The sequence below is a fragment of the Equus quagga genome, chromosome 2 (assembly GCF_021613505.1).
Source record: "Equus quagga isolate Etosha38 chromosome 2, UCLA_HA_Equagga_1.0, whole genome shotgun sequence".
Classification (NCBI taxonomy): Eukaryota; Metazoa; Chordata; class Mammalia; order Perissodactyla; family Equidae; genus Equus; species Equus quagga.
This window is the reverse complement of record NC_060268.1, coordinates 121,480,082-121,500,597: the sequence shown is the minus strand read 5'-3', so window position 1 is coordinate 121,500,597 and position 20,516 is coordinate 121,480,082. Positions and strand designations below refer to the sequence as shown.

General features: G+C 41.4%; 1 protein-coding gene across 2 annotated transcripts in view; it reads left to right on the top strand.

Annotated features, from left to right (window-relative positions):
* The window catches only part of LRMDA (leucine rich melanocyte differentiation associated), a 1,073,572-nt gene that overhangs the window by 910,346 nt on the left and 142,710 nt on the right, over nt 1–20,516 (top strand). Inside the window, exon 7 of one of the 2 annotated variants that reach the window (XM_046655483.1) lies at nt 4,044–4,164. The exons of the other annotated variant lie outside the window; for it this stretch is intronic. Within the exon in view, the coding sequence (XP_046511439.1) occupies nt 4,044–4,164 (121 nt within the window). The remainder of the gene's footprint in view (nt 1–4,043; nt 4,165–20,516) is intronic. 2 annotated transcript variants of the gene reach the window in all.

Genomic DNA, 20,516 nt, shown 5'->3' with positions numbered 1-20,516 from the left:
AAAAGTTGATGAGGCTTAACTTTTTTGTTCTTTTGGGTTCTTTTTTCAGAACACCGGAAGGGGTGTCAGTCTTGCTGCCCGCAGGATAAGTAAGGATATCCTATGTATTTTATTGGCAATCCTGATAACATTTCCTCCATTGGTGATTTATGTGTAATAGAGACCAAACTGCAATTTTCTGACCTGCCAAGATCCATTATGTCTGGTAAATATAGTTTGTGCTTGACAGAATCCACACTTAGGGTGGAAAGCCATGCAAATTAAACTAAGGCTTAGGTTAATTTTTGTTAGTGAAAATTATTCTCCCTTGGTGACCTTATTCCACATGGAATAAAACAACCAGAAAGCTATTCATGCAGTCCCGTCTTCTTTCTTTAATCAAAATAATAAAAGCCTTTGGATTGGCTCAGCTCCTGAGTCTCATCGCTCATGTCTTTCGTGGAACCTAATCTTTTATGGTCATAAAAAGTTCCTCATGTTAATAGATGGGAGGTCAGGTAACAAAACACTTTCTTCAAGGTAAGTGTTCTGGTCCACTTTTAGATCTATGCAAATCTTATCTCTTGGATTTATACAGACTGTACCATCACAGTCTCGGTACTTTGGCATAAATGATATTTTAAAAATCTTTCCCCATTGTCTGGGTTATTAAAGTTTAGTTTTAGCTCAGGTTGGTGTCTCAATGTTGAAGTAGTATCGACAGAACTGAAAAAAGGAGAAAAGCCCAACTCTGGTAATACTGACAGTAAGGTAGGAACCATCTCAATTGCTTAGTACGTTTAACTGTCCTTTTTGGTGACGGTTTGTATTAATATATTTAGTTTATATAGCTTGGTCACCATATTATCTTGATAATCCAATCTTCATTCACAATGTAAGAGAAAAGGTAGTACTAACTACCCCATTTTATGGTTGAGAATTGGAAGGCTTATTAGGTCAAGAGGATGGCTAGAGGATGGCTCTCAAATTTTGTGAAACAGAAGATCACACTGGCCATACCCTCCTCAGACTTGCCATTTATAAACTAACACAGTCAGAATTAATAGGATATTACTAAATGTGATGCGATAGCAGGGAAGTGATAATTTTAATTTAAAAGGGCATTCTCAGAAACCGAAGTTTAAAAACTGGCATTTATAGATGTAGCCATTTAAAGATATAAAGTTATAGGCCATTGGGAGATTCCAATCCATTCTCTGAGAACCTTTACCTTTGGAGGGAAAAAAGTAGAACATAAAAATTGAAATGTCTTAAATCACTCATCTTTTTGCAGACAAGATTCTTCAGTTTTTCATTGGCAATCATATTTTGTCAACTAGTAAAAAGATATTCCATAAATATGAAAATTGCCCTCATAAAGATTCCTCATAGATATCAGGTTGAAGAAGAATGTGTTCCTACCTGAGGTTTAAGAATCTTGCTTTGGTTTGTTCACTCTGGGGTTAGATTATAGCCAGTTATGGCTCCTTGGATGAAGACCCTGTGTTATTTCTCAGAGTTAGCTCACCTAGCTTCATGGTGGACAGCTGTGTAACTCTTCACAACAAACTAAAAGGAAGATCACTACCACTACCACCACCACCACCACCACCGCTTCTGCTCAACTACTGTTAATATTCTTATTAATTTTAGGAAGGGAGGGTGTCATTATAAACCTTAATCTGCTCTCTTTTTGTATGTTAGTAGTTGGTTGAGTGAGAGTGTGCCCAGGCATGCATTAATCACTGGAAGGGCATAAAGGCCTAATCTCCCCAAGGGGTTTCTCCCATTGTCATTTCTGAGACATGTTAGGCATTACCCACATGGCATACAAAATGAAATTCAAATCAAACAATGAGAGAGATGTGATTCCTCTCTTTAATGCCTTCTTTTGGGCTTAATTCCCAGAACTAGAGCAAATCTAAGAAGAGAAGTGGGTTTTTGAGTTCCGACATGCTTCTTCTAAACTCTCCACTTAGAGCTAGCATAGCCCCCTGACCTTGAAAAGATGAATAGGTCCACATCACTGAGATTAAATAAGGGACCATAGAAGAATAACTGCAGGAGGAGCAAGCAAGTGCAATCTCTTCTGGGGTGAAGTGCAACCAACCTGAATGAATCAAACTGTATTTCTAGTCCATAATCAGCTGCAAACTTTCAGAGCTCCTGCTCGATTATGCCACCCCACTGTATCCTTGGCTGGCTCTCATAATTACCATATTATTGCTGCTTTTTAATATAATATGCATCTTTGGAATCACAGCCCAACTATCTCAGCTGGAACTTCTCCTGTCGTTTTTTTAGCAGACAAGTGTAGTCATTGACCCCCTGCCCAGTCAACATGGGTGATCAGGATGGGAATGAAATACAGACCTGGCTCATCAGAGGGCAGCTTTGGAGTCACTTCTATGCCACAAACATTGTCACCCCATAATGATGACTGTAGTCACCGATGAGTACATTTGAATTCATTCCCAAAGGCATACTGTCTCCCTACCACATGAATTAGAGCCATGCGTGTTCTTTTGCTTGTGTGTTCTTTTTCTTTTCTTTTCTCTTGGGTGTTCAGGTCAGATTCCCATGTTATTTTCCCTGAATCTAAGACTTACATAAGAGTATTCAAGACAGATTGTCAAATTCTTTGAAAACTCTCTTTGTAGCTCTAAATCTCCTATGGTGCCTGGCAGTCAATAATTATTTGTCGCATGAATAGATGAGTATTTTCTAACACTTACAGGCAATCAAGAAATAATTATTTTCCTAAAATAGTGTGAAAACATGATGTTCAATTGACTTAGTACAAATAAAATATAAACCACGTAACTGTAAGAGCATCATACAATAGTAGCACTAACAGCATTTTATTATTTAACTTTATGTTTTTTGTGCTGCCTGATACAAAAAGTTCCCTGTGAGACAAGAAGAATGGAACCCAATTTGTAGATTGGGGTTGATGAGTCAGTTGAGAACCTTAGCATCCTACCATGGCCTGTGTTTTTTCCCCTGGAAGTCATGGGCATTTCTGGTTGAAGATGATGGCTAGAAGCTGTCATGTTTGAAGGGCTAGAAAAAGAGAGAATTCTATACTCCTTGTGACTTGATTAACACACGCTCCTATTGGTATCCACCTTCCTTGTTGATTATTGTCATTGAGGAACCACTGGAGAATAATATGGCTGTCAATATACAACACAATAGCATCACCAGATACATGGTTTTTGAGTATTTTTTACTCAGTCTACCTGCTTTTCTGGAAAATGTAATCCCGACTCATGTTGCTTTAAAGATCAGACAAGGAAAAAGAAATAGCCTGGGTTTCCTGTCCCAGATGATTAAAATAAAACCAGAAACACTGCATGGTGTGGAGTGGTCAGGGGAGAAGGGGGAGTGGACAGAAATAAGGGCACCATTATTCTTTGTCTCTTCTTTTCCCTGGGGGAAGTATTGGCACCCAAATATTCAACAGTAGGAAGACATTTGGAAAGTGGCCTAGCCAAAGGATCTGTGGTAATCAGGAGTCATAAATCAGATATGAGAGGAAGAGACCATATGGTGGGGGGAGAAAGTGACAATGCAGTTCTTTCATCTGTACCTGTTCAAATGTGCTGTCTTACCCAGGAGAGTAAGGAGCCCCATCCCACCCTTTCTATCCCCTATAGAACCTTTGAGAATGTCAGATGAAATACCTTGCTCTTTTCTAAACACTTCTGAACCAGCAAGATGTCAGTGACCTGGAGGGAATTGGAGTGAGAGCCAGAGAAATGATTAAAGAGCTGGGGACGCTGATGAGCCAGTGGGTGTTTCCTCTCTGCACCTCTGGAACTCACTTATGAGAAGACGGTCAAATAACTGGATATGTGTTGTTTGGCCCAGGACAGACAAGAAGGTATGGGCTAACTTGTCTCCAATTAAGTTGCCAACAGCCAATAAATTATTATGTCTTTTCCCCTCCAAATGGACTGTCAGTATATATTTTTAAAAGTTTTATTGAAAATAGTTACCTCAAATTTATTTGCACTCATTTCCCAGAGTGCCTGAGTAATCACAGACTCTCATTGCTGCAGGCCCCATGAGTTTTAAAGCAGCCTCCACTGCTCCACATGACTCTACTTTACGCAGAAAAATTGCTTCTGGAGACAGAGATGGGCCTCCTCTTTTTCCCCAACTTGTCTGGAGATCAAGAAGGTGAGATTGAAACCTCTTTCATTGGAGACATATTACCTCCCATGCTTATTTCTGCCTCCCCTTTTGGATGTGTGAGCAAAATCATTTTATTAAACCATTTGTCAGGGGGCAGATGGGAAACCTGTCTTTCCCATTAGTCACCAGACAGTGATCCCATCAGCAGTGCAGGGAGTTGGTCAAGCTATTGCAACCAACCAGATCAGAGTAGGGAAAGAGACAGTGCTTTGCTCAGTCATCACAAGGTCCCAGGCAGCTCCCCTGGAGACCTTGAACTGATGAGGCCCTGTTTTTATTGGCCACAGTTAGGTTGAGATCCTTCATCTGAGCTTCAGAGCCAGTGAGGGCTGTGGAGCTGTGTGTTCGGCCAGGGAAAGGGAGCAGGGGCCACGAGCATTGGGAGGCTTTTCGTACCTTGCCCTTGACACTCCATGTCCATGTTTAATTAATTTCCTAAATTTGTGGGAAAAAAGATGAAATAAATAAGGTCAACTGACCACTCTATAATTTGTTTCTGAAGTTTGGCTGGACATAAAGGTCCACCTTCCCAACCCCACAACATAATTTATTTTACAATTCCCTCTCGGCATCAGGTCTGGGCTAACCTTGAGTTTAGAGGCTATACCTTCAGTTCCTGGCGCTGGTGGTCACAGTGTGTCCTTTCTTGGCAGTGGCTGTGGGCCCAGCAAAACAGACCTCTGAAGGCAAGTGGATTAATCATTCTGAAGGCATGCTTGCCTCCACAGTTCCCCTGCAAGAAGTCTGAGAACCAGGGAGAGAAAACTCTTGTAGTTCACAAGCAGCAGAGAGAGTTGTTTGACGACTCACAAAAAGAAGGGGGAAAAAAAAGAATGAGGCTTTTAAATTGTGTATGCTGGAGTTTTCACTAAACCGAAAAGTATTACAGAAAAATATATTGCCGCTCCTATAGTAGAAACTGTGATGAGTCCAACCTTTTTATTACAATCAGGTTTTCTCTAAATATATTATGCCCCGCAGGTCAAAATGATTTACTTCTCTATTTTGAGACATCTGAGTTCTATTCTACTGCTGCCAGTATGTTTTCAGCTGTGCCAAAACTGAGCAGGTCTGCGGTTCCTTTGTAACATCAAAACGGAGACATTTATCATTGAGATTTATCATGGGACAGCCTGCCAGATGGTTTCGGTATTTTAAAGGTGAACTGTTTGGGTCTTGATTAGCTCATGCGGACTTCTAGCTAAAGACAACTCTATCAGCTGCTCCATGGAAAGACACTGGCTTCCCTTTACCCAGCCCCCTCCCTCTGTTCTTCTAGTAATGCCGAAAATATTAATGTAATGGCAGATGTGGCGTAGATTGTCATTTCAGAAAGAAAACCAAGCCATAACCAATTCCACTGATTGCATTCTAATTATAATGTGACCTCCTGTTGCTTTGCATAGAGGCAGTATTCATTTCAGTACACCACTGTAAAACTTGCCGAGTCAACGACCCTCAAAGGAGCAATTGTAAGATTTAAGCTTGGATTTTTTTGCTCATACCAAAGACCTTTATTCTGCCAAGCCTCGGCTGATTGGGCCAGAAAGAATGCATTTGATTATATAGACTAAACTTATTGGCAACAGAACTTTTGTGCTTTGAAATGCTTTTCATTCGAATTACATTCAAACATTCAATCAACATTGATTATGATATGGATTGGCAATGGGGAATGCCTTGGGTTTTTGGTCTGGCTTAAAAGTTTGCTCAGTTCTGCACTGTGAAGGCAGCTGAGTTTCCTTATCCTTAAACTTGAGTTTTCCACAAGAGGAAGGTTTCTGTGGGGAGGCCAGGGTTTTCTTATTCCCATCTGCTTCAGTATCCCAAGATCATTTCTTTATTTGGAGATTTGGGGGCTTTAGGGCTTCCAAATTTAATTAATGTCTGAGAGCTATGAAGTATGTGTGCATATTTGTGTGTGTGTTAGATACAGTGGGTCTTTGATTTTGTACATGAATAGCTAGGAGAATGCATTTAGACTCAGATTTTAGGCCAGGAATTTGGTACCCTGGAAGGGACTTGAGCACTGGGTGAGGATTTGATAAGCAAAGATTCTAGTTAGAACTGCCATATGTGTGACATAGGGCAAGCCCCACTTTTCTGATCTGCAGAATGAAATAATAATAATAGATGGTCTTAGGTTTAATTCTTAATGTAGGTGATTTGGAAATATTAAGAAGCAATCTAAACTTAAAGCCTTCTTATTGTTTAAAAGTCAGTGTATTATGTGTATTTGTTGGGAGCCTTTGCCTGTAGCTAGACCTCTGTCTCTAGAAAAATCCTGGCAAGCCCAGTATTCCAACTATTTGACTCTTGGCAGATCTTACAGACATCCTCAAGTTTTTGTTTTGACTTGAAATTTCTCTTCTCACCCTTCCAGATTCCAGCCTGGAAGTGAGGCTGGAATTCCCACAAGAGGAGGTGGCTTGCAAGGGCTTCCTCATTCTAAGCTTTCGTTAGCTGTTTCATCATAGCTCGAGATAGCTGCATCTTCTTTATCCCCAATCACGTGCCATCAGCTGTCACCTGTGTGCAGGTGACTCTCAAATATAGATGTCTAGCTTCAATAGCTTTCCTGGAATTCAACATTTCCAAGTATATGGTCGCCTTGCATGGTATTCTAGAATCTGAAATTCAATGTGTTCTCTTCTTCCCACCAAGAAAATTGCAACTGGCCTCTCCTCCTCTGTTCTCTCTTTCTCTTAATTACTCCTCTAATTCCAGTCACTTGAGTTCAAATCTTGTGATCTTCTTTTACTTTCTCCCTTGCCCTTACCACCCACCTAGAACTCATTGACAAGGCCTATGTACTATCAATTCTACCACTGAGAATGAGCTTGTAAATATCCATTCTCCCTGTACTTATTCCTTTCACTTTGGGCCTAATTATTTCCCTCCTAGCCTACGTAGCAGCATCTTTGATGGTTTCTCACCTTTGGTCTCTACACCAATCTATTCCCTCTTACTGCAGTATGGTAGGCAACTTCTAAGATGACCCTCATGATACCTTTTTCCTAGTACTCACACCCATGTGAAATCCCCACCCCTTGTGTTTGGCCAGGGCTTGTGACTTGCTTGTAACCATGGATTATGGAAAAGTTGATGGGATGTCACTTCCATGACTACGCTGCATGAGACTGTGACTTCTACCTTCCTAGAAAACTCTCTCTCTCTCTCTTCCTGCCTTGATGAAGCAAGATACCATGTTAGGGAGGCCCATCAAGCAACTAAGGATAGTCTCTGGCTGACAGTGAGGGACTGTGGCCCTCCACACAGGGAACTGAATGCTGCTAACAACCATATGAGCTTGAAAGCTTCCCCAGTTGAACCTCACATGAGACCCTAGCCTTGGCTGATACCTTGATAGCAGCCTTGTGAGATACTTGAAGCAGAGAGGAGGAACCAGTTAAGCTGCACCTAGATTCCTGACCCACAGAAACTCTGAGGCAATAAATATGTGTTGTTTGAAAATCTGTCAAGTTTGTGGTAATTTGTTACAGTTATTCATAATGAATGTAGCAAGGCAGCCAGATTACCACCTGACAATGTCAATTCTTAAAAAAGTGGCTTCAAGATTCTCTGTATTCATCTTGAACCTACCTACCCAAGCTGCTTTCCAGCTCTCTTTCCTGAGCACCGTTACCTCTTTACTGTATGTAATTCTGGCTTTCCTCCTTTTACCTTCTGCTGACATTGTCACCATTTCCTGGGTTCTCTTTATGACTAAACCCCATATCTTTTTTAGAGGCCCACTTAAATGCCACCTCTTTCATAAAACTTTTGTGATCCCTGTAGTGATATAGATCTCTGAGCTGCCATTGTTCTGTACCTTAGGTCACTTTTCATTGTTTGCCTCACAGAGGAGTTGTTTGAGGGCATTGTCTTAGTTCTACTACTGGACTGCAGATTTTATGAAGAAGGAGGCTGCTCCTGATTCATCTCTGTGTGCCCTCAGAACTCCCAGTGTAATGACTTGTGGATGGTATGCTCTCAAGGAAGAGTTATTCATTAATGAAAAGCAAGCCAGCTTGCCCACAAGATAGGCAAAATGGAAGTGGTTTGTGGAATTATGGTTTATTTACTTGCTGTTCTTTCATTCATTCTTTCACTCCCTACCACATACTAGGCGTTGTCCTAGAGATTGGAGATAAGACTGGACTCATGAGCACTGTGCTTAGATGGGGGCTCTGTGCTTGGAGTTTAATCTTCTGTGGTCACCATTTTGAAATTCTTTTTTTTCTTTGAGGAAGATTAGCCCTGAGCTAACTACTGCCAATCTTCCTCTTTTTGCTGAGGAAGACTGGCCCTGAGCTAAGATCCGTGCCCATCTTCCTCTACTTTATCCACAGGACGCCTACCACAGCATGGCTTTTGCCAAGTGGTGCCATGTCCGCACCCGGGATCCAAACTGGCGAACCTCAGGCCACCGAGAAGCTGAACGTGCGAACTTAACTGCTGCGCCACCAGGCTGGCCCCTGAAATTCTTGATAATTTTGTCTTAGGATCTGTAATTTGTAAGTGAAGTCCAATAGGACAGTGGGGTATGTGCTGGAGGCTCAGAGAATCCTTCCATGCCTCCCTTCCTCCCTGGACTGGGTTCTCAACCGTTCATTCCTTTTGGTCTCTAACACTGGTGGGGACTGAGCATAGACATGAGGAGAGTCAGGGTTGGGTGCACATGCTCTGTGCGCCAAGTCACAGAGTAGGGGCCCTTGGCATCTGTGAGGGTTTGTACTTGCCCCATAATTGGAACACAATATTAAATAGCAAATAAAAAATACTGTGACATATTGAGAGAGAGAGACCATATAGGAAAAGAAAAAGCTTTTCTCTTGCTTTTTGAACAAGGGGCTCACATTTTTATTTGTACTGGACCCTGTGAATGACGTAACAGTGCTCCTGACTTGGGACATACTGGAACACCAGACAGGCAGCAGTCCAGCTCTAACAGGGGAAGACAATAAGCAATGGGCAATAAGCAAGATAACTTCAGAGAGTCATGCTATGAAGAGAATAAAATGAAATGATGTGCTGACGAGTACCTGAGTGTGGCCTGGGGAATACATTACCTTAAAAAAGATGATTAGGGAAACTTCTCTGAGAAAGTGACAATTGAGCTGACATCTGAAGGAAGAAAAAGGCTAGGCCACGCAAGGAACATGGGACAGTGTCCAGGAAAGTGCTAGGTCAAAATCCATGGGACTGGAACAAGTTTAGAATGATCAAGGGACAGACACAAAAGCCAGTGCGAGAGGAGCCTCATGACCTAATGGAGGAGTGGAGGGAGAATGGGGTTGTTTACAAAGGTAGGATGCAGTCCAGTCCTTGAATGCCTTGCTGGCCATGGTGAGGACACAGGTTACTTCTGATCCTGCTCAGGTCTGTGGGCCTGTATTTTCTCAGCTAAGAATCACTAAGGAGGAGTTTTACTGCAGTGGGCTTTTCCTGTGGTTTTTACCTTAATTCAATTCCTTCTTCTGTATCAACATAGCTATTTTAGATTCTTTAAAATGGAGATATTTTGCGCGAAGATATGTAACTTAGAAAGAATATAATCATCTGTGGGCCAGGGAATTTGGAGTTCCTGGAGAAAGTTTTGCAAATGGGACTCTTTATTTTCCTTCCCCACAGAAACTCAAGAACTGTCGGATTTGTTCCAAAGGGCACAAATTGGCACCTCAAGGCCCAAGTCTGGGACCCAGAAGTGTTTTATTTGCTCTGCATGTTGCCCTTAACCAAACAGGAGTGTCCCTCCAAGGGCTCTGTAGCCCCCAGAGAGCTCTTTCCTCATTTCTCCTGTTGGCTCCTGCTTGCTCCTCTTCCATGCATACCTGGACCCATCTTTTTAATTGTTTCTCATTTAAAAATAATACTCCATAATATATTGCAGACCTAGGAATGTTGGCATGTAGCTGGATCATGCAGTCAAATACCCACAAGAATCAGAGCCCCTGTGATAGTTTCTCCTCATCCTCTTTGCCAGCCTCTTCTCTTTACTGATCTTGGAAGTCAGAGGTGGGGAAAGAAAGGCAAGAGGGCCAAGAGTCCTATTCCTGTGCCCCTGGGTGCAGCTGTCTGCTGTCCCATTGTGTAGGCCCTACATACATGATAATCCAGGAGGCTCCTTAGGGCTGCCGGTAGTCACTTGCTCCCTGCCTGAAGGCTCTTCCTTTTAAGATTTGGAGCTTTGACTGAGAAGGAAATTAAGTAATTTTGTTATTTTTCCTTGATTATGCTGAAATTATTAATCTTCAAAGATAAGTACTCTTTAGTGCATAATAAGTTAGAATTGTTGATAATTATAATTTTGAAGAGTTTGAGCTTTCTGTCAGCCAAGTAATTAAAGGGGTGGGACCGGGATTCTATTTTGTTTATGATGGTTGTGCTTCTGGTAAGAACTCTTCTCTGTGTGGTAAAAATACCTTCGTTCTAGGCCCCTGCTGCAGTGAAATGGTTAATTAAATCAAGTAAAGTAGTCCACTGGCTTGTGAAGAGTTCTTTTTTCCTAATTTTCCCCCTGGCCTTCAGTCTTTTCCTTACCATACTCCCATTGTTTTGGAAAATCTGGACACCCTGACCAGACCCCGCTCTCCATTGATTGAATTGATCCAGGGGGTCTGGGTCACTCTGTGCCCAGGGAAGAGGCTCCACTCCTTTCCCTCTTCTGCAACTGCCCCTGTCACCCAATTGCCCATGGGCCACCGTTTTTTAAAACCTTCTTGTATAAACTCATGTTGGACTGAAAAAATCGAACAAGAAGAAAAGAGAAAGAGAAAATGGAAAACTAATGATTCAAGAAATCACATAGCACAAGATAATTCTATTTTGAAATCACAGCAGTGGCACCCAGAGGCGGACGCTCCACAAATTACTAGTGAAAACCCTTTGATGTATCCAGTTGTAAGAAAGCCCAAGGCACTTTTTTATTATTATTATGAGTGCCTCACATTCCCCGAAAGAAGTATTTAGCAGCTATTTTTAAATGTCTGTGTGTGAGCAAGCTAAAAAGAAAATAAAAAAAGATCTCTAAAAAATCTCCAATCCCAAATGTGCTTATTTGATTGCTGGCTTTTACTTACAATAAAAGCTAAGTTCTTACAATGGTATTTGTAGTCTGCTGAGACCTCCCCCACCTCATCTGCCCCGTTTCTCCAGTTGCTTACACAGCTGAAGCCACGCTCCCCTCCTTACTCTTCCTGAACACCCTGGGAAACATGCTCCCCACTTAGCCCATGCCCATGCTGGATTCCTTGCCTAGGTCTCTTCCCCAGATATCTGAGTGACTCATTCCCTCTCTTCCCTCAGGTGTTTCCTCCTATGTGTCCTTGTCACAGAGGCTTTCCCTTACCATGCCATATAAAACTACAGCTTCCTACTTTGGACATGGTAAAAGGGACTTTGCAGGAATGATTGACTTAAGGGTTTTGAGATGAGGAGATTATCCTGGATTATCCCAGTGGGCCCAAGGTAAGCATGAGGGCCTTTATAAGAGGGAGGAAGCAGGATCACAAACAGATAAAAGAGATGTGACAATAAGAAATAGAGGTTCAATGATGTGCTTTGAAGGCGGAAGAAGGGGCTACAAGCCAAGAAATGCATGCGGCTTCTACAAAGTGGAAAAGGCAAGGAAACAATTCTTCCTTGGGGCCTCCAGAAGGAACCAGCCCTGCTGGCATCTTGACTTCAGCCTAGTGAGACCTATTTCAAACTTTTGACCTTCAGAATTGAGGGTAATAAATCTGTGTTGTTTTAAGCTACTGAGTTTGTGGTTATTTGCTACAGCAGCAGTAGGAAACAGGGCCTACACCCATAAGACCTCAGACAATGACCATCTTCGATGCTTGTTGCTTTGTGAGATCTACAAAGCTTCTATTTTCTTCAGGGCTTTTTCGTAGCTCAAAGACAGAGGTACCTTGTCGTACAAGCATTCTAGTCTCTTTTGGTACCTGAGGCCAGCTTTTGTCACTTAGTAAAATAAAATCTGCATTGTGTATTTCAGAGAGGTGTGGTGCCCAGGTATATTTCCAGATAGTTCAGATGAGGGCAAGGGAGACGGTGAGAAGCAAAGTTACCCCTGCCTGGAACAGTGGGATGCTGCTACTACATCCATTTAAGTAGCCTGGACTTGTCATCATTTTAAGCCAAGTCGATAGTTTTCTTCAGTTTAAGGATGTGATTGGCTGGTGGGTTTTGAAAGCAATGTCTTTTTATGGTCATTTGGAAGAGGGAGCTTCAGAAGTCAGAGCTCACAGCTGTTGGGAAGGGTTTGTCATTGTACCTGGTAAGAACTGGATCCAAACAGGACAGGAAGAGGAGTGGGGAAAGTTACACTGTGACCTGTTCCTATTCAGTCATTCAAGGAGTTGGCCAGATTTTAATTTGAGGGGATTAAACATTTTTTTTAAATATTTTTTTTTCATGTAGTTTCCCCCGCCCCTGTGCCTGCTTCCTTTCTCTTCGTTTATGTCTTTAACTTTATCTTTCCCTCTTTATCATACTTTCAACCTCCTGAAATGGCCTGTATTTGTGAGGACAACCTTAGCACTTGAAACTTTCCAGCTTTATGATGACAGTTTAATCAGGCGATCAGAAAATCCAAAAGTATTCTTCCTACCAAGTGTCATTTTACTTAACTGACCAGCAAGGAAAACCTACGAATTACCAAACAAGAGAAATAACAGGAATAACTGCTAGGGCTCATTTGCATTGGCATATGTTATTTATTTTAAAACTGGAAAAGTGTTGAGTGGATGGGTTTGGGAAATACGAATGCCATTCTGGAAAGGATGCTATGCACATCCTGCAGTATTAACTTGACAGGCAGAAGGGAACATATTGGTGTTTTCATCACAATGCCATCTTTTTCTACATGTTCTGTGACAGGAAGGGGGTAAAGGTTTAAGTGGCATCTTCATTAGATCCCACCATGATCCTCAAACCATTAACATATTAAAGCCTGTAGGGAGAGAGGTGTTAATGTTGTAAAAAGGTTTTTGATTAACTTTTCTATTTTCTTGTATTCTAAGTACCTAGCACAGACGTGTTGGCATGGGGACTCATTTGGTTTTTATTTAAAAATTAGGAATGAGACATATAGCCAGTTAGAGATATTTGTTGAGCATCTTATGTTCTAAAGAAGGATGCTCCAGCCTGTTATGGTCTTTTGGTTACATAATTTTTTTTTTTCCCTTGAGAGGTTAAAGTACAGTCCCAGTGGTTCTTCTCACCTTCAACGCCTTTGTGGTTGTCACAGAGTAGAATGAGCTATGACATCTGGAGATCCTTGAGGTTGACCCAAGTTGGATTGTCAGTGCCTTTATCATTCATCATGTCCCTGGATGTGTCCCTTCTAAAAGAGAGATATACTTGGTTCAAGAGGGGGCTTCCCTGGAGCAGATTTGTGAAGCAAATGTGAGACCATTATTATTGAGTCCATAGAACCTACTCAAGAGTCCTTGATGACTCTTTGATTGTACCTACTTTGAAGGTACAAAATCTTTAGAGTTTAAAAAACTCAGAAAGAAGAACTTTTCAAGATCTTAGTACAGTTGAACTACAGTTCACTCGGTCATCTTCCCCTGTTTACCATCTACCCATTCATCTGCTCTTTGATCTTTCCATCCATGTCTAAATAGGTATTGAAGGCCTATAAATAGGAGTCAGTCTATGCCTCCAAAAGCTCACATGCTAATTGAAGAACAGAAATGCAGGGCTGTAGACCAGCTGCTACTGTAGAGATGTGGCAGGCGGAGGGTGCGTGGGAGAGGGAGTGTGCAACTTGGCCTGGGCTCCATCAGGGAGAGTGGAAGAGGACAGGAAAAGATCCTTGGAGTGGCTGGTGTATCCTAGGGAAGAATAGTTATTTGGTGGGTACTCAAATTGTGGGAAGACTCAGTCATATCCTAGTTTTATTTGCTTTTAAATAACATAACAAACTTGGAATCACTGTTTCTCCATTCATTCATTCAGTCAGTCAACATTTCAGAGCTATGGATGCCCAAATGAGTTGGACACACACTCTCTGCTTACAGGGGAACTTGGCAGAATAATGAATGTGCTAGAAGTTATTGGGTCCAGGTTTCCTCTAATGCAAGAATAACTCCTAAGTCCTTCTTAATCTTGATATTTGATTAATTAGAGAAACTAACCTTTATCTGATTCTGTTATTCAACTCAAAACAACCCTGTAAAATAAGTGTTATTATCATTCTCACTTTTGTAGATAAGTAAAAAGAGCTACAAGAGAGGTTAAGATATATGTGCAGGATCCCACAGCAAGAAGGTGACCAAATGAGAGCCAAAGTAGTCTGCCTTTAAATCCTAGGTCGTTTCTATTGCATCACTCTGCCTCGGTTATAGATAGCTACACTCAATAATAAATGCCTTCATAACTGGCAAGGCAATACCTCGATTTAGCCACACTCACATAATGGCCTGCAAGGAAACATTTATTTGTTTTGGATTAAAATATGGTCTTTAGGATATCCCTATTAAAAAGGGCAGTATGTTAAGTATAGAATTTTAGACAATCACAGCTGGACTCTAGATTTAACTAGTTCAGTCACCCTCTGCCATGTTAAGGTGAACAACAGCAGTTTCAAAGTCGTAGCAAGAGCACAAGTATATTTCTCTACTTATACCTGTGTTATCTCAACACGTTGCTACATTGTGTGTGTGTGTATGCTAAGAACTCTGAACATGAGATCTAACTGCTTAACAAGTTTTTAAGTGCACGGTACAGTGTTGTACAGCAGATCTCTAGAACGTATTCATCTTGCTTGACTGAAACTTTATGCCTATTGACTAGAAACTCCCCATTGCTTTTTTATTTTACTCAGCACCTGTAAAGATCATAATCCCAAGAGAGCAAGATACAAAGCAACTGGATTTGATGACAGTCTGAGCTTGAGGAGGGTTTGGAGCCTAGAATGAAATTTCTCATTCTATGGTCATTTGAGTGTTGGGATAAGAATGCCAGTGCAGAACCAGTGTGATGCTGCTCAGCAGAGACACACTGTGACACAACTGGATGCTAGCTGCATTTGGTGGAGACTTTTGACAACTAGGAAAGGGCCTTTGAATGGTAGCCTAACTATTGAAAATAACTATTGAATGGTGGCTTAACTATTGAAAATACTGCCTTTGGCCAGTCCTGCTTTCTAGTCATAATTCTAACCACTGTAGAGTTTATTTAAAAGCAGAATTCTCACTGATTGTGTTCCAGATGTCTGCAGGGAAATGTTCTATGGGTGTGGTACTAGAAATATAAATTATTCCTGTCAATATTTACCCAAAAGACAAACTTGGTCCTTCAGACAACAGGGCAGAGACTGCCCATTCATAGTTATGTAATTTTGACTAAATAAGAGTTGGAATGTTTAAGAACCAGTCTGGCCAATTTCTTGCTGGCTCTTTGAAACTGCCTCTGAAGTTTGGCTGCCTTGTTTTCCCTATTCTTTTTCTGGTGGGCTCTTCTTCCTCCTCCAAATCCCCAGGATTCCTGCTACATTGTTTAGCCCTACTCACTGTCTCCGGTGCGGGGCATTTCCTTCCTTCCTCACTCCCTTTAAATCATTCCCCTCTCCACCCTGATCCTCTGGAGATTTACATTCTCCCTAGCATAGCAGTCTTGATGTAGACATGGACAGATGGCTCCAGAACCCTGGGTTTGTTTTTCCCTCTTCTGGTGCTCAGCATTTAGCATCTAGTAGGAATTCAAGGAATATATTAGGAATGAATAAATGAACAAGTGAATATTGGAAGCAAGCAAAAAGAAAGAATATTTACTTCTGGTTACTGATGTCTATAGACTCCAAGGAGATCCCATAGTTCATAGTCTAGTTTCATTCAGTTTCCACTTTGTGTCAGTTGTCCAGGTGATTTTTAGGTAAACATTCACAGACACACACACAAGGATAAACATTTGCCACCATCTCAGTAGTGGTGAAACTATAGGTGATTTTCATATTCTTTTCCTTTGAAATTTTTGGTGGATTTACATTTTTCTCCAATGAGAATATTTGATTTTATAGTTATGAATTATTAGCATTCTACTTTTAAATTACACTTTCTATTCTAAAAATGTTTATTTTAGAAAATTTAGAACATTAGTAATATTTGGGGAAAAAATAACCCCTACTCCTAACACCCTAAAACACCCTACTGTTAACATGTTAACTTTATTTACTTCTAGTCTTTTTTGTTTCAGTGCATGCATTTTGGTACATAGCTATGATCATGCTGCAAATGTACATTTTTATTTTGCTTTTTCAATAAACATTAAAACAAGTGTTTTTATGTTATATAATCTCTATGAATTTTACCTTTACTGACTGCGTACTAGTCCAGATATTTGAATATTAATACTAATTGCTAAGTGACTTTATAAATACTAAATACTAAGTAACTTTAGCATTTCCAAATGTGTAACAGCAACACTAAAATGAACTTTTATTAAGTGCTTGCTATGTGCTGGGCATCCTGCTGAGAATAAAGTGGTAAGCAAGTGAACTTGACTTCTGTCATTATACAGGGTAAAGTCTACAGAAAAGATTTGCAGTTACAACTCAATATGTAAGAGTTTTATGGTGGACATACAGACTTATGAGAGCATTTGAAGGAACAAGGAATCCAGTTTTAGGCCAGGATCAGGGAGGGTTTCCTGGAAGAGATGACCTTGAAGCTGAGACCTGACAAATGTATCACAGTTAACCAGGGAGAAAAGTGGGAAGAGTATTCAAGTTAGAGGCAGCAGCATGTATGATGGCTCAACAACAAAGGCATGGTCTGTTGGAGAAATCAAACTTGACTTTGTACAGAGAATGTTGTAGGGGAGGAGAAAGGGAGAGGGAGGAGAACAAGGAAGTTGGTGAGGGAGCTGATAGCAGAGGTGAGTAGCGGCAAGACCACGAACTTTGTATGCTAACTTAAGGAGTGGGGACTCTGTCATAAAGGCTTGGAAAAATCACTGAAGGTTTTAAGCTGAGGGGCTAAAAGACCAGATTGGCTTATTGGAAAGAGGATTCTGGCCCCAGCCCACAGGAAGAGGCAGGGAGACCATTTTGGTGTTGGAGCAAGTAATTCAGGCAAGAGGTGTTGGTCATTTACCTAGTTTTCCCTTTTTCACAATTGTAATAACCCTGAGATGAAATTTTCATGCATGGCTATCTTGCTGTACTTGGTGTTATATCACTAGAAAAGATTGAAAGGAAAATACTAACTGATCTTAGTATTATAACATGTTAGGACCACTTGAATGCTGAGTTTGTTCTCATGCCCACTTGCCAAGTCATTTCACTTGCAAGTGGTGGAGAAGGTGAAAGGTACTTGCTTGTGGATGGTTCTCCATAGTCTACATGGTTCAGACCAGATTTATGCATGCCTCAAAGCTGCATCATTTGCTGGAAACTCACTTGCTACACTAAACCCAGTGCCAGGACTGTGTAAGTGATTTTTTACGAAATCCAACATAATTAGGATGATTACACCCACATTACAGCTATGTTTCATGGACTCACTGGGTTAAAAGTGTTTGCCTAAGGTCAGCTACATCATTTCCCTAAAGTAGCATTCCTATTCTGCTTCAAATAAATCCATTGCTGTTTTTAAAGTGCTTTGGGTTACAAGATTTCACTTTCCTGGACATACGGCATAGTGTAGACCATGGTGGGATCTCAAAGCATGTTCGTTATAATGTTGCTGATCTTCATCTTTCAGTAACAGAGAGTGGAGGCAGAAAGATGTAAAATTCAAGGGTGTCCGACACAGGGAAAAGAGCCATGCCCTTAGCAGGGTGCATAGGCCCTGGAACTCAGCACCAGGTTGGGGGGCTTTGCCCACGTCTCCCTGTGTTCTGTTGTGGCGGGCCACTTCGGAGGCATTACAAATGTAATCAGGACTGAGCTCCACCACAGTCCTGTGGGGACAGGGATGGAAAGCAGATGGAGGCTCTGGCCTTTGCTTGGTGATAAATCTATGGAGGGAATGGACAATGTTTGCAGAATCTTAGAGCACTGTTGGGACTCCTCCTGGTGCAGTTACAAGTTGCTGGCCTGTTTGCCATTGATTTAGTTTGGTTTTGATGAGACCAAATTACCCTTGAGTTTCTCCTGAAATTTTGAACATTTCCCCAATTTTGTTTAACCCCCAGCTGGGGGCCTGGAATTAAAAATCCAGCATTAGAGCATGAGAAAAATAAATGAAACCTTGCTTTATTTTGGACTAATGGTTGAGTAAGGTGCTTTTGGCTCTCCAGCTTGTGGTTTGCTCCCCAGATTGCGTAATTCTTGGCCTGACACAAATCTTGTGGTGTCATTTTATCTTTGCTCCTGCTTCTAGACAGGAAGAGGCTGGGGTGGGTGGGTGGCGTGCTCTACATTCTTAATGCACTTCAGAAGGATGGTGGTCTTTTTTGATGTAAGGGTTCAAGAAGGAAGGCTCATACCCTCTTTGTTCTCTGGTTCACGGTTATAGGATTAACCAGTCAGCCTGCATGGCTTGAATTTTTAGAACACATCTAGTTTGAACATAGCTTTATACTCAACATTTAGGGCAGGGAGGGACACAAAATCAGAAGTTGTGTCCCTCCCTGGAGGACTCTGCGTTTTCTAGGTGAGAAGATGGTCTGTGACTCTATAAATATAGACAAGTATACTAACCAGGTTTCAAAGCAGTGGATTAGCTATTCTGGGGGAAAGGTGGAGGGAAATTGAATAGGAATGATCCTGCACCCTTAGTCTAATAAAACTCTGAACCTACGCATTCTTCAGTAAGCAGTTTTTCTTCTTCTGTGGTACTCCTATGCCCACAGACATCCTCCCACCTCCTCAGCCTGAAAACATCTTTCCCCTAATCTTCCTCTTTTCTCTTTCATGCCACCTCCTTTGTTTTACTGCCAAATATTAAAAGAGCAATTTGGACCTAGAGCCCTTTTTCTCTCCCTGTTGCCTTTTCTCACTCCCCCTCCCCCCACTTCTTCACGTCTTGTACCCTGACTTCCTTCTTCATCTCTCAATTACAGCTGCTCTTCTGGTTGGCAATCCAATATCCTCTTCACAGTCTTTGCTTTGTTGACTCTTTGTGGGTGAAGCCTGATGATAACCCTAAACCCCCTCATCCCTTAGCTTTCATGCTTCTATCTTGAGCTCCTCTCATACCTCTGTCTGCTCCCTTTCTCTTTGCATTACCCTTCAGTGTGGTCTTTTCTCAAGATTCTGTCTTTTACTTTTTCAACAATATCAACCATTTTGGGATCTTTAGCCATCCCTTCCTTACAGATTCCCCCACTATTATCTTTCCAGCTCTGACCTCTCCATACGCTCCAGACCCACATTGTCATCTGATTCTCAAACTCAAAAACACTGTAAAGTTGATCCAGTTTGTGTATCATGTGTCCTCCCTTGCTAGAAAATAAGCTCCCCAGGAGCAGGGGTTTATGTCTGTGTTACTGTTATACCCCCAGTGTCTGATGTTGTGCCTGGAACACAATATTGGCTCAATAAATATATATTGAATCAATGAATGAATATTAGCTGCAACATTTATTGAGCACTTGCCTTGGAGAGAAAATCTCTAGGCACTTTAAGTTGATTAAGTTTAAATTGATTACCTCACATAATCATGGCAAGATTTTATGAGATTGGCACATTTTTAACCCAATTTTACAAACAAGGACTGTGAAACACGAAGAAGGCAACTCTTCCAAGATACATGGCTGGTAAGAGGCAGAATGGGCTTCAAACCTAGGTAGGGCAAACCAAGTCCAAGCTTTCAACTACTGGGTTCTACTTGAATGTCTATGTCTGATCTCTGCTATTTACTAACTACATGAACTTTTTCTGGGCGGGGGGTGGGGGGGAAAGATTAGCCCTGAGCTAACATCTGTGTCCATCTTGCTCTACTTTATCTGTGGGATGCCCTCCATAGCATGGCTTGACAAGTTGTGCGTAGGTCCACACCCGGGATCTGAACCAGTGAACCCTGGGCTGCTGAATCAGAATGTAGGTATTTAACCACTGCTACACTGGGCTGGCCCCCTGGGCAAGCCTTTTAAGTTATCTGAGTTTCAGCTTCCTCTTCTATTAAAAAGACATCATCTCTGACTTCAAAGTGTTATATGCCAGTATAAGCTAAGTGTTGGCTTTGCCAATAGCATCAATGTTATTCCTTGAATAAGGACCATTAGTATTTTAGAATAAAAAATAACATAGGGGGTCTGTTAGGACTTACAGACCCACAAAACAAAGACAAAAACAGCCAACCACAAGTATTGAAGTTATGATACCACTCTATAAGGAACTCACATCCACACTGCCTGCTTGCCTGCCTTCCGTTCAT